The following is a 16019-nucleotide window of genomic DNA, read 5'->3' on the forward strand; positions in this document are numbered from 1 at the left end:
AAGTTGTTATCTGGGCCTAGGCAGATAAATATTATTATAAATATTATTTTTATTATTATTTATAATATATATTTGTGGAGATCGACTCTGAGTTTTGCTTTTACTTACATTCACTACTCCACTGCGTGCATATGGACTACTACTTTTCGAAAAAAATAAGTAATTAGATACTAAAATAGTATCATCATCGTGGTATCAGCCATGTCAAATTCCAAATATTTTACTATACAGGGTAATTAAAATTTGACCCTCACCATTGGGATCTCGGAAACTATAAGAGATACGAGAAAGTTTAAATTGGGGCAAAGTTGCGCAATACAAAGTTCAACCAAATGCCGTTTTAAAAAGTCGATTTTTCGAGTACTTTCGAAGATATCCGAAAAAAAACAGAAAATTTGATTTTTTGTTTTATTTATTTCTAATCTTATTTAAAGAGATATCCCAAAACTAAAAGCATCTTTTCATTGTCACTTTTTCCCAGTTATTCGATGATGTATTCAAATTTACTACCCTTGATAAATGAATTTTATAACGCTTGATAAATGACAAAATAATTCAATAAAAACTAATTTTACCTTAGTTGGCTTTGAGTTAATGAGACGTTTTATAAAATGTCATTATTGGACAGTACTTGTCAAACACGATAATTCGGTATGTACGATTATTATAGCAAGTTAAGCATAGTTAAAAATATGTCCAGAAAAAAACCCGCCGCACAAAATGTTATTAATGTCCGACAGGGCTATTATTTCATCAATAATGACACCTATTAAGGTCAATTATCTAAGAAATAATGCCCTAGGGCGTTATTTTTCATAATGGCCTCAGGTGAGGGCATTATTTTTTATAATGCCTTCTGACCATTTTTTAAATAAATATCTACAGAATGAACATGACATTTTTCAAATTGCATTTGGTTCAGCCTATATATTTTTTCCTATCTCTTATAGTTTCCGAAATCCCAATGGGGAGGGTCGAATTTGAATTATCCTGTATAAAACTATTATTTTAATATTTTTGTTAAAGTTACTCAACATCAATACGGGTTCTAGAACATAAATCTATTTTTTAAGCTAAATATGCTCAATGGCGGATTTATTTGTGATAAAAAACACAAAAAAACTGTGTACTCCACATGTTGTTTCGGCCACTTCTTTTATCAGCCATGTCAAATTTCAAATATTTTATGATATTGTCACAAGTAGATTTTCGTTAATTACTTAGTCAGCAAATAATCGGCCACTGACCGAAACAAGTCGTCGACCACTCGTCATTACCTACATGCCGGGTATGTCATAATTAGTATGTATAACTTTAAAGAAGAAAGTTTGAACTATGAAAGAATATACAGAGTTAGTAAATTGCATCAAACAAGCTAAGACAGGTTAGACGACATTAATAACAACGTTTGTCAAAAAAAAAAATGTTTTTTTTGTTAAAAGGGCTAGTGACTCAAATAAGATCTTTGAAATAAGAAGTAAAAATTAAAACCAAAAATGCGTCCAATTTTTTGTTTGTTTGTTAAGAAAACTAGCGAATATGAAACAAAAGAAATAATCGAACTGGTAAACACCTGATAACGTAGCTTAGTTTTGTATAATAAAAGTGACACATACGGCTTGTTCTTACAAGCGACCTGTTAAAACAAAATAAAGGTTTCTTATTATGTTGCGGTGATGTAAACATGCACAACAATGATTTGTGTTCTTATAGCGACTTCAGCTATTACGTTGTGTACTTATGAGTGTTGAGTGCACATTACCCCTAAAATGGGATGAAAATACCCCTAGATTGGGATGAATTTACCCCGTGCAACGGGATGATGTATAATTATTTTGATGATGTGTGTGTAAATAATACAGAAATGTCTGTATTGGTAGAGGTACATTTATTTTAAATGGCACATAGCAATTCTGTTTGCTGTATGTGTAAATAAGGGCCGTAAAAGAATTTTATAAGAATAAACCCAATGTTAAAGTTGAAAACGGGAAAAAAAGACTAATATAAACATGTTTACAAAAAGCTCGATCGATTATTTCTTGTATTTTTACGTTTCCACAAAGCACATTACACTCACATTACAATGAATGAATAGATTTGATCCACTTTTTAGTATAACTAAATTATTTTTATCTTAAATAAACTGTCAGACTAAGTTCGGCTCGGACGAGGGTACGTCGAGGGGTACGTGTAACACGAGGCACCAAGGTAAAATAAGGTAGTAATAGCGACAACCTTAGTAGCTGCAGCGAGAGCAGACAAAAAAGGGGAAACATCCTCTGAATATGTACATGATGTATTCTTTTATACTACTTGTGCGTGCCTCATTCTTTTCGTAATTATTATAGCACATAAACTCATAAAATACGTAGTAAACTGCAGGAAAAGCAGACGCCGTGGAAATCCAAAATCGCCTATAAAAGAAAAAGAAAGAATTGAAATGACTAAGATGGGCGAAAATAAAAGCTCTACAGAATCAAAAATTTTTACTCTCGAATTGAAAGAAAATAAAGAATTACGCTCACTGTCCCAAGGCGAAACAGTATTAGCCCAAATAGAGTGTACTAAAGTACGCAAGTGATTTTCCTTAGTAAGGGAAAAAGGAAAAAATGATACATGTATCAACAATTAATTCTTTTCTTATGCTACAAGCGGATGACAATCACTTTGTTATTTAAGTCATCGCGGTATGATCATATAAACTGCTGATGAATAAATATCACCGTTATTTCATTTCTAACTTGCACAATCCAGCATACGAGAATAGTTAATAAAAAGCGCGCGCGAAGATTAATAATTACATAATGGTATGTAAAAAACAAAATAAATATAAAAAAAATAAGGGGAAAATGAAAGAAAAAGTATATTGGGGCAAAAAATACACTACGAGCATATACGGTAATTGAGTATCGTAGTCAAAATATGGGGCGTTAAATTCCACGGGTTTACAATTTCAAAAATTATATGAGTTGCTAAACGTAATAAATAAACGGTTGCAAAATGTAACTTGAAGACTTTATAAAAGTCAAACGGGGCACGTAAGAAAAAGATTACAAAGTTTCAATATTAGGACGTTCACTGTTTTCACATGATATAATATGGGCAAGCAGCGCTTGATAAGCATATTACAAGTTTTCGAAGAATCGCAGTAAGCCTTTACAATGTATTAAAACAAAACCAGTGACAGGCAAATGGACAATTTATAATATAGGTTTATATTATATGTAAGAAAAACAAAGGGATTTATTTTTTTTTTTTTAGTGTATAACTTAACTAAGGCTATTATCAATATTATCAATATGCCTATATATTTTACGAGGGATTTTATGATTATAACGGGAATGTTAGACATTAAGATTAAAATAGCAGTAGGTAGTAATACGTTTTTTATTGCGTTTAACACTGACGGGAGTTACTACGCGAAGAAGCCAAAAGGAAGCCACTACAAAATAAAGAGCGAACAAGGCTTTGGATCAGACTCGGTAAAAACTAATACACGCCACTGGAAATGGAAACGGAAATCAGCAAAATTTAAAAGCAACAGGCACAGGAGACTGGAAACGCTGACGATGAAAAACCAGCCACGGGACGTCAGACCGCGACCACAGTTGAGTCGGTTTGTGATCGTGGCCGCGGTAGGAATAGACACACTAAGCCGTGGTGTGCCGCGGGGGATGATCAAGCTCCCGTCAAGTTTTGTCATCAATACGATAAGTTTTGTTGTGGTGGAAACCAATTTTTAAGCTAAACATGCTCAATGGGGTCGAAAATCAGAGTGGAATTTTTAAGGTTTTAAATATAAATAATTATTTTTTTAAAATTATTTATGCATTAAAGCTATTACGTCTTACGTTTCAATATTACATCACTAGTTATTTTATAAAAAGAGCTTTTGGACCAAAAAAATAGGAAATTTTGAAACATTTTTAAAGTGCACCTTTACGTAATTTCTTTCTATTTTCTCCTTTAAACCAAAGCAAGAGCAATTCAGTAATTTTAACAAACTATTTTTTTCTTTACATCCAAAGTAAAATGTTCTCTGATACTCACTTATAACTTCTGGAGAAATTTTCATAATCATTATAAAGTAGACTTCCAACAATCTTAAAATTATTTTAAAACAGTTTTTGACCACACCTTTAATTAGTATTGCCCGTTTGTGCGTCGTTTCAGTATTTACCTATAAAAGGTACCCAACAACAAGAAACATTATCAGTCAACACCAAATTTTTGTGAAGCCACTATTGTCGTCCTGTATTTGCTTAATTTTTGTGTTTTTTATTGAACCAGTATTCGATTCTGCAAATAATGTCTATGTTTAGAAGTTTGTTGGTAAGTAAGAGGAGATTTACAAGTCCATAAATTCCTTAAAATTTGTATTTAATTTTTTTAGAGCACATTTTGTGTTATAGATCTTGTTTAAAAAATATAGAATTACTGCTCTATATTTTTTTTTAAGAATTAGGGCAACATTTCTTTTTCTTCAACGTCGGATAATATAACTTAAGTTTTTTAAAGGAAGAAAATGTCAGATTGTGTTTTTTTAGTTTTGGTCTTATACATATTTCGTATTTTATTAACGGACAAATTGAAAATTCAAATTACAGACTAGATTACAATTTAGGACACACTGTATTATAGTCTAAAATAATTTCTGAATTTCGAAACATTTTCAGATTGTTTCCGTTGTCTGTTTCCTTTTGTCAATTCTGACGTTCCACACTGTTAATGGGTCCCCAATGCCAGAGGCCAATCCTGAACCTTATAGAGGAGGACATTATGGCGGAGGACACCATGGAGGAGGACATCATTGGGGTGGTGAATGTTACATAGCAACATATGTAATAGAAATCTAATTTGAAATTTTCCTTTTCTTAATTTTAGGTCATCATCGTGGAGGTTATCACTGGCGCTGATCACTTAGTTTTAAAAACAACGCCTATTTGAAACTCAAATAGCAGATTAATGATGTATTCTTATTAGTTGGCGACAATTATTTGTATTTAGTAAATAAATACATATTTATTTTAACCTATGTATTTTTATTAAATTAAAGCAAAACTTTACAAGGTTTTCGTGCTGCAACAGCTCGCAGCTCAGGTGGTGACAAGTAACATTGCGTCTTTAGAAATATCCGTGCTAAAAGCACTTTAAAAACGTTTAACTCACAATATAAAAGACACAATAAGGCACAATAATGACGTTGTCAAGATTGTAAACAAATCACCAGTCTTTTATTATGGTTAAAGCCAGAACTACTCGTACCTATACTACCTTATTGTTAGAGACGATTAGCAATCAATATTTCAACTGAATGATTCATTAAAAGTTTGATAAGATTCTGATAAATGGTTGAAAATAAAATGGTATACATACCACGGTGGAAAGTTTAACTCTGTCTGTCTCGAGATAAAGTTCACCTCGACTTCGTCTCGTCGAACTACCTACTAAATTCTCGACAGGAATCAAACACTTTCCACCTGAGTATGTAATATACTATTTCAAAATTTCGATTTTTTCAGATATCTCCAGAAGTAATCGGAATTTTTCAATTAAAACGGCATATTATTGGACTGTAAATTGCCCAACGTTGCGCTAATTTAACCGACCTCGTTTCTCTTACTGTTGATGAGACTCCAATCATGTGGCTCGAATTTGAACACCCTGTATATCATGGAATACAATTTTCGTTTATCATTTAGCTTAAATGTTCTACTTATACATATAAAAGTATGTGTAAATAACTTTCAATATGTTTTGTTACTCACAGATGCCAACAATAAAAGGTCATGGCCATGCTTAAATGTAAACAGAATGATAATTGCTGTTAATCCCCGTTTTCTTATTATTAAATATATAAACGATGATTTTGGTTTTAAAACATTGTCAGATTTAGCTTTCAGCAGAAACTGGTATACAAGTGAAAATGAAGTTTGTGGTAAGTATTGCATCTTTTTGTTAAAATAATCTATTAATAGTTTATGTATTTTATAGATTATTTTTCTCGTATTTTGCTTGGCTTTCCAAGGATTGCTAGCCTTACCTTCCAGAGATGGCCCTGGAGGACAGAGAGGAGGCAGTAGCGGTGCAAATGGAGGTAGAGGAGGCGACAGTGGAAATAGGGGAGGATCGGAACGTGGAGGTCATGGTCCAGGCGACAGAAGCGGACATTCCAGAGTTGCCTAACTGGCATCCAAAAAAATTATAATAATGAATCTTTAATTACTTTCGAATATATTTTGTTCTTATTCTAAGTTTACTTTTTCTAATGTTTTTTCACTTGAAGGAAGAGAAAAGGAGAATATCGAAAAAAGTTAATTTTTCTACAAAAAAAGGTAACCAGACAAAAATATTTACTTTTTTAGGTAGTAAGTATACACACTGTGTGCAAAAAGTCTCGGACCACCCTAATATTTCTAATAAAAAAGGTCGCTGCATAAAAGATGTAGACTGTAAAGTAATATCAAAACCTATATTTTAAAATTTATTGGAATGATACAGGGTGTTCCATAAAACAAGTACATATTAAAGGTAGCGTTTTTTTAATGGAAAATGTATAAGGTGTTCGGATTTAGTGTGTTTTGGCAGGAAAACTCCATTTACCGGTTAAATAGGCAAAATTGTATATTACACACCGGGGTGGGAAGAATTTCATTTACTTTATTTTATTTTTTTCTGAGAATAATCAAGCAGGTATATTGTTACCGTTGCTGTGGTAAACAACTGCCACCAAATGTCAGTTAAAGTCGGTTGGATACAGGCCCCGTAATCTTGAGTAGGGAATGTGAAGCCGTATTTTGTCTTCTTTCAAGATACAGAGGCCGACAGAGGGTGCTGTACAGGTGTATTTACATCAAGGTACTTTTCAGGTTGAAGAAAACAAAACAAAACAAAACCGTGTAAACAAATCTATGATAACTGATGATGTCTTCAAATTTCGTTTGTGTTCTTTGTAGAGTTTTTCGGTGGTTTTCCGTATTCGTTTTAAAAGATTTTGCATTCGTTTGTGTTACATGGTCGGAAAACTAAAGGAATTTGGGATAAACATGAATCGTGTAGACAAATAGTATATTTTGATGTGACACTTCTAAGAACGATTACTATCTCCTTCCCAGCCGAAGTGGCAGTGACGCAATAAATGGTGACGTCAGACTAAAATTCACTAAGTCTGAGATTAGTTCCAAAAGTTTTCATTTTTTATAATTCTCGGTTGCAAACTTGAGCGTTCCATATTCCCGGTGATTTAAAAACAGTATTGTTTTCGTTAAGCCAGACACACTGTAAAGTTCGGTTATAGAGCATTTTAAAGAACTATTTTTGTTTTTTGCTTCCAATAAATAAAGTAATCGTAAAAAAGGTATCGTATATCAATACTTTTTTTACGAGAGCATTCGGCAACATGGCATCAGTGTGTTTTTAAGGTTAGTAAAGGACAGAAACATATTGATTGACAATTGACTTTGACAGTGCTTCAGTTTGTGGCGGTGTGCAACACTGCCACAAGTTGTTTATGTTTACCGATTTGTCAAGACACAAAAGTGAGGTTAAGCTGGAAAAAGCAAAATATAAACATCGTGGAAAAATTAAATTTAATGAAAGTTGTAGTACCTATCACGGACTAGTTTTCTGTATTTTTTTCAGATCTCTAACTTGAGCCCTTTCGTCGTAAAACACGAACAAAAATGAGAAATTTAAACTTTTAGCCCGCACTGGATATGCGGTTGTCGAGCAACGGATAAACAGGTCATTGTTGCTGATACGATTGCTCGGCAACCGCTTATACAGTGCAGGTAAAAAGTTTAAATTTTCTCATTTTTGTTCGTGTTTTACGTCGAAAGGGCTCAAGTTAGAGACCTGAAAAAAATACAGAAAACTAGTCCGTGATAGGTACTACAACTTTCATTAATACCATTTTTGAATCAAATCAACCGTACAGGCGCAAAAACATCAAAACCGTTTTCCCAAGTTAATCTCCTATGTCCAGGGTGCTCTTGGACACCTGGTATACCTTTAAAAAATCTTTTTTTCCGAGGAAAACGGCTATCGATCTACAATGGTCTTTCTCCCAATGTAACAGAAATAAAGCTTAATGCATTTACATAAATATTTACATGTTAAAACAAATGTTTTACAAAATAAAGGTTAAAATTAAAAGTTAGTCTTTTTTTTAGGTAAAATGTTCCAACAGAGTATATTGGGGAAAGGCGTAGGGAGATTGTCTAGTTGGTTACCTTTCTTTCCATTTTGCCTCTAGTTCCGTTAATCGTTTTGTTATTTTTGTCATTTGTGTCCGTTCGTAGAGTAATTCGTTAGATGGGTTATATTATTTTACTTGAATTGTGCAGGCTGGTGTTGGTAGTGATTCCCGACTGTATGTTATTTTCTTCATGGTAAACATGCAAAGTCTCGGAGAAACCCCTTCTAGGAACAGAATATAAACTTACAAAGTCAAATTATCAGTATGGTGGCAAAAGTTTTTGTATATGGGTAGGTATAATCGAAAAACCAACTTTTCAATTGAGCTATCTACATGAGCTGTTCTGCTATTCTATTCTAGGTTTATTAACAACATTATAATTGTGTTCTTTTTTTTCCACACACTCAATTGTTCCAAATAAAACATTTACACTGAACGTTTGTATTAATTATTTATTCGCAGTTCAAGGTACAGTATATATTTTATTCAAGTGAAAAGGTACAATAGGTGGCAAAGAAAACTGGTCTTACCACCATACCATAAACAGTGATTGAGTGCGAGTGGGTGAACCTTTCACCATATAAGCTATGCTAAAAATAACTTTGTTTTACTAACCTAATATTTGTTTGGATCATACTGGAGTTCCAAATTAGCAAAGATACGTGAAATGTAGTGATTTAAAGTTTCTAAAGAGAAACAATTTGCTTCTAATTCAATACAACCCTTTCACAGGACATATTATTACCAATCAAATGTGAACTCGAGTTACACATTACTTGCAAATAAACTATTTTTGGTTAGTAGACATTTTACAAGTATCCTTGTAGGTGAGTGATGTTCAAGTTAATTAATAGAGTTAATTAAATATCCGTACTTACCTGTAGAACTAGCGAATTAGGAAACACTGATAGTCAGTTATAAAAATGCCTTTTTTCTAATTTTGGCATATAAAGTGACACTTTTCTAAATTGATTAGAGTGACAAAACGTTTTATACTTTATAACGTTATCACTTTATGTAACTAGTTACATAAAGTATCACTTTATGTAACTAAACTGCTCGTCAAAAAGAATGGGACAGCAAAATTTTTGCTCTTTTTTGAGCGGCTGCTTCTTCAAATTGATTTACTTGATTCTAATAATTTTTTTGAGGATTAAAAGGTATTTTCTTCCTCTTTCTTTTGACCTAAATGATCTTTTTGAAAGGTGCCACGGGTCCGAGTATACAGGGTGTAACTGAGGTGTAGTCAAAAAATGAAAAATTCGGTCTAACGCCATTTCTCGCAAAAAAAAAAATTACGTTTTACAATAGCCTTAATCGAGTCTTGTGGTCAATATCTCTAAACGTTTTCGCCAGTTTGGCGATTAAGGGGCGTTTACGATATTAAAAAAATGGTTCTTTTTAATTCTCTTGTTTTAAATTCGAAATTATTGAATTTAAAAACAAGATTAGCAAAATTACATTTCAATTCACCCATTATAGGTGAACATTTATAAACCGCGAACCTTTATAAACAGAGTGGGTTAAAAAATCATACAAAAGATAAATCAAATGTTTTACCATACAAATAAAACATGTATCTTTATTCGGTAAATTTAATCGAAAATAATGGTTTTTAATTTTAAAAAAAACCATAGTCCACAGCATTCATATCCGATGACTTTGCGGGCTACAAACCCATTTGTTGTTAATACCTTGTCGGTCCCCCAGCAGTTTTTTGCAACTCCGCAACCCTTCTTGGCATGCTATCCACCAACTTTGCAATAAAATTTTGGGGAATTGCCTCCCATTCAACCCTCACCATTTCTGCCAACTCATTCAAATTTTGAAATTCATGCTCTGAGCCATTTATTCTCAAATTCATTCTACTCCATACGTGCTCTATTACGTTCATATCCGGTGACCTTGCAGGCCACTCCATTCGTTCGATGTTGTTCTCTCTCAAAATTTCTTGTACGATTCTGGCTCGATGTGGACGAGCATTGTCGTCAATTAAGATAAAACCGTTCCCAAAGTTTCGAGAAAAGGGAACAACGATATCACGTATACACATATCCCTGTACCTCTGCGCATTCATACTATCCTCAATCAAAATGACTAAATCTGTTCTTCCATTCCTCATAATCCCGCCGCAAACTGTAATTCCACTTCCCCCAAAAGCAACCCTAGCATCCATGCATTCTTCCATATATAGTTCATTTCTTTCTCTCCATACCAATAATCGCCCGTCAGATTCATACAAATTGAACCGACATTCATCTGTGAACATACACTTACTCCATTCATCAATTCCCCATCATGACATCAATAATGTCATTCGATGTCAAAAATTCAAAGCGTCGAAATAAATTGTCACTATTGACAATAGCGTGTTGCTATGGTACTTAACACACACTCAATTTTATTTTGATTTTTTTTTGGTTCACTCTGTATGAATGCAGTTTATAAGTTTTTACTTAAATTGGGTAGTTTTAAGTGTAATTTTTCTAATCTCGTATTTCATCCGAAAAAGATCTAAAGAAATAAATTGTTAAATTTTACACAAGAGAATCAAAAGTAACCACATTTTAAAAATGTTGCAATAAATTTTGTAAACGGCCTTTAATCGCCAAACTGGCGAAAACGTTTAGAGATATTGACCGCAAGCGGCAAGACTCGATTAAGGCTATTGTAAAACGTAAAAAAATTTTTTGCGAGAAATGGCGTTAGACCGAATTTTTCATTTTTTGACTACACCTCAGTCACACCCTGTATACTCGGATCCGTGGCACCTTCAAGAAAGAGGAAGAAAATACCTTTTAATCCTCAAAAAAATTATTAGAATCAAGTAAATCAATTTGAAGAAGCAGCCGCTCAAAAAAGAGCAAAAATTTTGCTGTCCCATTCTTTTTGACGAGCAGTTTAGTTATGAAAAGTTCATTTCATCACTCCCTGTTTTTATGCATTTCCGTAGAAACATGTGGGCGACATCCATCATAACATGTCGTTGTCACTGTTTATACAAGGTGCTATGAAAGTGAATATTTGCATGGTTTTTACCGCTTTTTGGTCAAAATTAGAAAAAATTATGTATGCAACACGTTTCGAAAATGTCTTATTGTGTAACTCATTCAAATTGTAGGACCTCGCTGCGCTCGCCCTACAAACATTCATTCGTTACACAAAATCGATCTTTTCGTAACTGGTTACATAAATAGCTATTTATTAACATCATGCAATATAAAACCACTTAAACACTGTGGTGTGTTGATAACACTACAAAAGAGAAGGATACAATAAAACTAGCAGTCACATAGGTCAGTCAATCACATCACTTTTGAGGGAAGTATTTGTCCTCTTTTGTGGTCCCTGTATAGTAGCAACTTATCTTCATTGTCCACTGTTTTCATAACTTTAAATCGTTTAGTAGTGTTATGAAGAGATGATTCGGTCGTCCTCATTAAATACTTGCAAACAAAACCAGTGTTTTCTTAAAGATCTTAGCTAGAAGTAAATAGGTTGGGTAGAAACATTGAATGAGGTTATAAATGCAACCAGATTTTTGGGATGTGGCTACTGATAAAGTATCTTTGTCAGGATTTCCTTTTATGCTTTGCATTATGTGGGTAGTAACCCAAAATTATTACTAAATAAACATGTTTTGAATGTTTTGATTAGAGAATGACGGACGGCGATTTGTTATGATTTTGAAAGGTTGGTAGCACAGTCGGATATGAATTTTCCTTAACGAATGCTTGGCGCAAAATTTTAAATTTCCGAATTTTGGAGCCGTTTTGTCTTAATGGTCAAACCTACGGTATTAAAAAAGTTGGTAGCCGAAAATGTGCTCTACCACTTTTATGTAAAGCGTTTTTCCATTAAATGAACCGTCCAGACGCAAAAAAATAAAAACGGATTTCCCATGTTAATGTCCAGAGGTCTCTTGGACAGGCTGTACATGCTAAATGTGAATCAAGGATGACCGAGAACCAATTTGGCTTCAGAGGAGACTTCGGCACTAGAGAGACGGTTTTCTCCTTACAGAGTTGCTTATACAGGGCTGCAGAGACACGAACCGAGATGTATATGTATGTTTCATCGACTTTTCAAAAGCCTTCGACAACGTAAAGCACGGAAAACTTGTGGAACCTCTTAAAACTACAGGTCTAGACTTTAAAGATATTAGAATTATAACAAGTATATACTGGGATCAATCTGCAAAAACAAAGGTAGCTGGGGAATTATCGGAAGACATTCAAATCAAAAAAGGAGTACGTTAGGGATGCGTGCTATCGTCTACAATTTTAAATTTATACTCACAAGCAACTTTTTATGAAGCGCTTTATGATGCCACAGAGGAAATAAAGATGAATGGAGAACTCATCACATTATACGTGGATGACCCTGCCATCATAGCTAAAAGTCTTGAAGATCTTCAGAGTCTATTACAGAAGGTTAACGATATATCCGAGGAATTCTGACTAAAACTAAATATCTCAAAAACAAAGTGAACAACGACAAAGTCAAAAACAAAGTGAAACAACGAATACCAATAGAAAGACTTACGCTAAACCAAACACCCATAGAGCACGTTGAAAAATACACATATTTAGGAACAATTGTTCCCAGTCTATGCGACATGACCATAGAAATCAAATCCAGGATTGAGAAGGCAAGATCAAATTTTGTTAGAATGAAAAGCATATTTACAGGAAGAAAAGCCTCACTACCACTAGACTGATAAAATGCTACATATTCAGCCTTGCTATACGGAGTAGAAGCATGGACCATGACAAAACAACTTATGAAAAAGGTCTCGGCCTTTGAAATGTGGATATATCGGCGTGTGCTCCGAATATCCTGTTAGGATCACGTCACGAAGAAGTGCTCAGAAGAATCGGCACACAGCAGGAAGTCACATTCATGGTAAAGAAAAGGAAACTGGAATACTTTGGCCATCTGATGAGACACGACAAATATCGCCTTTAGCATCTTATCCTTCAGGGCGGTGGAAGTCGACGGTAGAAAGGGTCCGAGTAGAAGAAGAAACTCTTGGATCCAAATCTAAGAAAGTGGTTTGGCCTGTCATCTATCCAATTGTTTAGACATGCTGCTAATAAAGTTTGAATCGCCATATTAATAGCCAACGTCCAAAAGGGAAAAGGCAATTGAAAATCGAAAGGCTTTACAAGCCACGTTCTAAGAAGAACTGCCACTACGTTGCCAACTGTGGTGTAAATGTATTCCAATTAAAAAGGCTGGGAAGATGGAAATCTAGTATTGTGACAGAAGGTTATGTGGATAGCTTAATGGAGAATAAAACCAAAATTGCTACTATGCTGTCCCAACGTGCCATATCTGTTGCAAGTAGTTTATAAACTTAAGTCATTATCAACAGCAAATAAGTTTGTCAACCAAAGAGACAACTGTTAGAGACGCCAGCGCTGGTACTGGCCTAAATATTTCTATAAACGCTTATAATAAATCAATTTTAACCATTAATTTCAATAAGTAGTTTGTTGTATTCTAGTTTATTGTTGTCTTTTACAGTTTGCTATTAAATAGGTATTGTTACGGTTTGGGCCTACTAAGCTCGATACTTACTGAACGAACACTCGATTTGGGATGGATCCGATGCGCCGCAATATCTGGCCGGGCGCGTGTTAAAGTAGGCCACCGTTAGAAAGCGATACACCGAGAAACATCTTCGATGTTCGACGCAAATCGCGAAGCGTTTTGCGGTTCTTCGAGAACGTGGTTTGCCGAATTTAAAAGAAGCGGTCTCGACGGTGAACCAGTAGTGGATTTGGGAACGCGGTAAAGTTTAAATATTAGAATAATTGTGGAATTGTAGTAGTGTTTTTGGTAGCTGAATTAATTATTGTACAGAGTGTTTTGAAGTGTAAATAAATTTATTAATTGTTGAGTTAAATTGACTTTGTGTAAACCCACGGGAAAACCGTAAAAGGAATTATATTTGTCAATGCGTTATATTTTTAAATACAAAAAATATTGATCTAGAGAAAAATATTAACGTTCACAAAATTTTAGAGGGCAGAAAATGAGGGCGGCAAGTATAGGTGTGTAAAATGACACTTTCTAACCTTCAATGACGTTAGTAATGACAGCATTGCATATATTTTTGTAAATAAACTTGGAAAGTGAGTACTTTCCACCCGGTTGAATGTCAATATGCTTTTTGTCATTGTTAGTACTCGTATCGAGTAGTAAGATCGTTGTATCTTTGAAACAAAAGAAGTTTGCGCAGCCCACTCTTCGCCAGTCATCTCAGCTCGGAACACGTATGCTACTTTTTTTCTATCTATTACCGTTTTCTCTGTACCCCGTAAAACCATCGAAAATGCAGCACCCTGTACATTTTACAAGAAATTCTTAAAAACCGTCTCTATAACCTTTATGGTTACCGCAACTCTAATACATGTAGATCCAATATGGTACACAAGTATTTACAAAACATACCTGGAACTGCCATTTTGTGGCCTCTCAACATAGCTAAAACTCTTGGAGGAGTGCTGGACACATCACAAACAGACAAGTTTCCATCCACTGAGCTGCAACACAACCGCGATTTTTCATTATTCGCAAACTTGACCATTGTGACTGATGCTGAGTGCTGAAAAGTCAAACCCAATTATATTTATAATAAGGACTGTGTTTGTTGTTGTGTGTTTCGGATAAATTTGAAATACATATATTTTAAAAACCAAACAGGATAAAATTTTCGGTTTTTGGTTTGAATTCGGGTAATTCATCAAGAAGACCATTTGTTGAGCCAGATTGCAAAATAAATCTTATGCCAACGTATACAGGGTAATGTGGCCAATAGTTTCGTTAAAAATTAAATTTTTGCCGAGACTTTAAGAAAACGTACTTAATTTTTTTACCTACATGGGTATCTTCCAAGAAAATCCAAATTTTATTAAAAAGAAAACTTTTTCAGAACTTATTTTAAATTTTTTGTAACTATTATTTTGAATGCATATAACTTGTGTACGGCTGTTATCGACGTTATGTCATTCGAAGTTACTTGTAAAGGTAAAATCATAATCCCCAATGTAAATTTGCTATTTATAATGTTGATGACACTGTCCATTTTCCCCTTGATAACGTGCAAACAAACGATTCAGTAAATTAACGGTACGTAATAGAGTGTATACGATAACTTTTCTAACCTATCAAATTTAATATCAGACGGAATTAGTTTTCAATATGATTGTTTGTTCTTAGGAATCAAACGTACCTGGTCAAATATGTGATGAACTCCAGTAAATGCATAATTTTCAGCAATGCTGTTATCCCCAACAATTGCTCTCGAAGCTTCTGCTTGCTTAGTGGGTACCACAAGACTCCTATTTAGTGGCAAGGTCAAATTCTGAATGTCTGCAGTTGAGTTATGGGTCTATAAAACAATAGATATTTCTATTACAAGTTAGTATAAATGACACTTTATGTGACGGAGTTTAAATGTCGATCTTAGGGGAGCAAGGCTATTTTAGTTCATACGTCCCATAAGTAATGGTAAATAATTTAATGACGTATTGACGGTCAAAATAATACGATTTAGCACAACTTACCTCAGATGAAAAGTTAACGGAAACAGAAATACAGGTGGTCGAAGTTATTTTTTTAATATGCACTTTTTCAAATAACTCACGATCCACTTGCAGTTAAAATTAGATATTCCAAGGTTTCTGAGGGTGCCAAATTTGATTATCTACTCAGTTTTAAGCCATCTACAATAAATGATTTGCTTTAGAATCGCTCTAACCTTTTCCTGGTAAAGCGAAATGACTGATGATCTGTTATCTAATATTTTCTGAAC

The 16019-nt window shown here is 34.0% G+C and overlaps 1 protein-coding gene and 2 long non-coding RNA genes across 12 annotated transcripts in view; 2 read left to right on the forward strand and 1 right to left on the reverse strand.

Annotated features, from left to right (window-relative positions):
• LOC145725947 (WD repeat-containing protein 13-like) overlaps positions 1 to 16019 on the reverse strand; it is a 47859-nt gene that overhangs the window by 15424 nt on the left and 16416 nt on the right. For all 5 annotated transcript variants that reach the window (XM_081974877.1, XM_081974873.1, XM_081974875.1 and 2 more), the window contains 2 exons: positions 15438 to 15596; positions 14657 to 14810 (listed from right to left, as the gene is read on the reverse strand). In XM_081974877.1, the coding sequence (XP_081831003.1) occupies positions 14657 to 14810; positions 15438 to 15596 (313 nt within the window). The remainder of the gene's footprint in view (positions 1 to 14656; positions 14811 to 15437; positions 15597 to 16019) is intronic.
• Positions 3557 to 5031, forward strand: LOC145725958 (uncharacterized). 6 transcript variants are annotated; one of them, XR_014177443.1, is made up of 5 exons: positions 3563 to 3789; positions 4174 to 4248; positions 4303 to 4332; positions 4677 to 4818; positions 4885 to 5031. It is a non-coding gene; the product is annotated as an uncharacterized LOC145725958 (long non-coding RNA). The 6 variants fall into 6 exon arrangements; XR_014177442.1 differs by having other exon boundaries at positions 3564 to 3789; positions 4148 to 4248; XR_014177444.1 differs by having other exon boundaries at positions 3557 to 3789; positions 4125 to 4332.
• On the forward strand, positions 5780 to 6254 carry LOC145725957 (uncharacterized). Its single transcript, XR_014177438.1, has 2 exons — positions 5780 to 5938; positions 5995 to 6254. It is a non-coding gene; the product is annotated as an uncharacterized LOC145725957 (long non-coding RNA).

This window comes from Ips typographus, linkage group LG3, assembly GCF_016097725.1.
Source record: "Ips typographus isolate SLU linkage group LG3, UJ_Ityp_2.0, whole genome shotgun sequence".
NCBI classification, from domain to species: domain Eukaryota; kingdom Metazoa; phylum Arthropoda; class Insecta; order Coleoptera; family Curculionidae; genus Ips; species Ips typographus.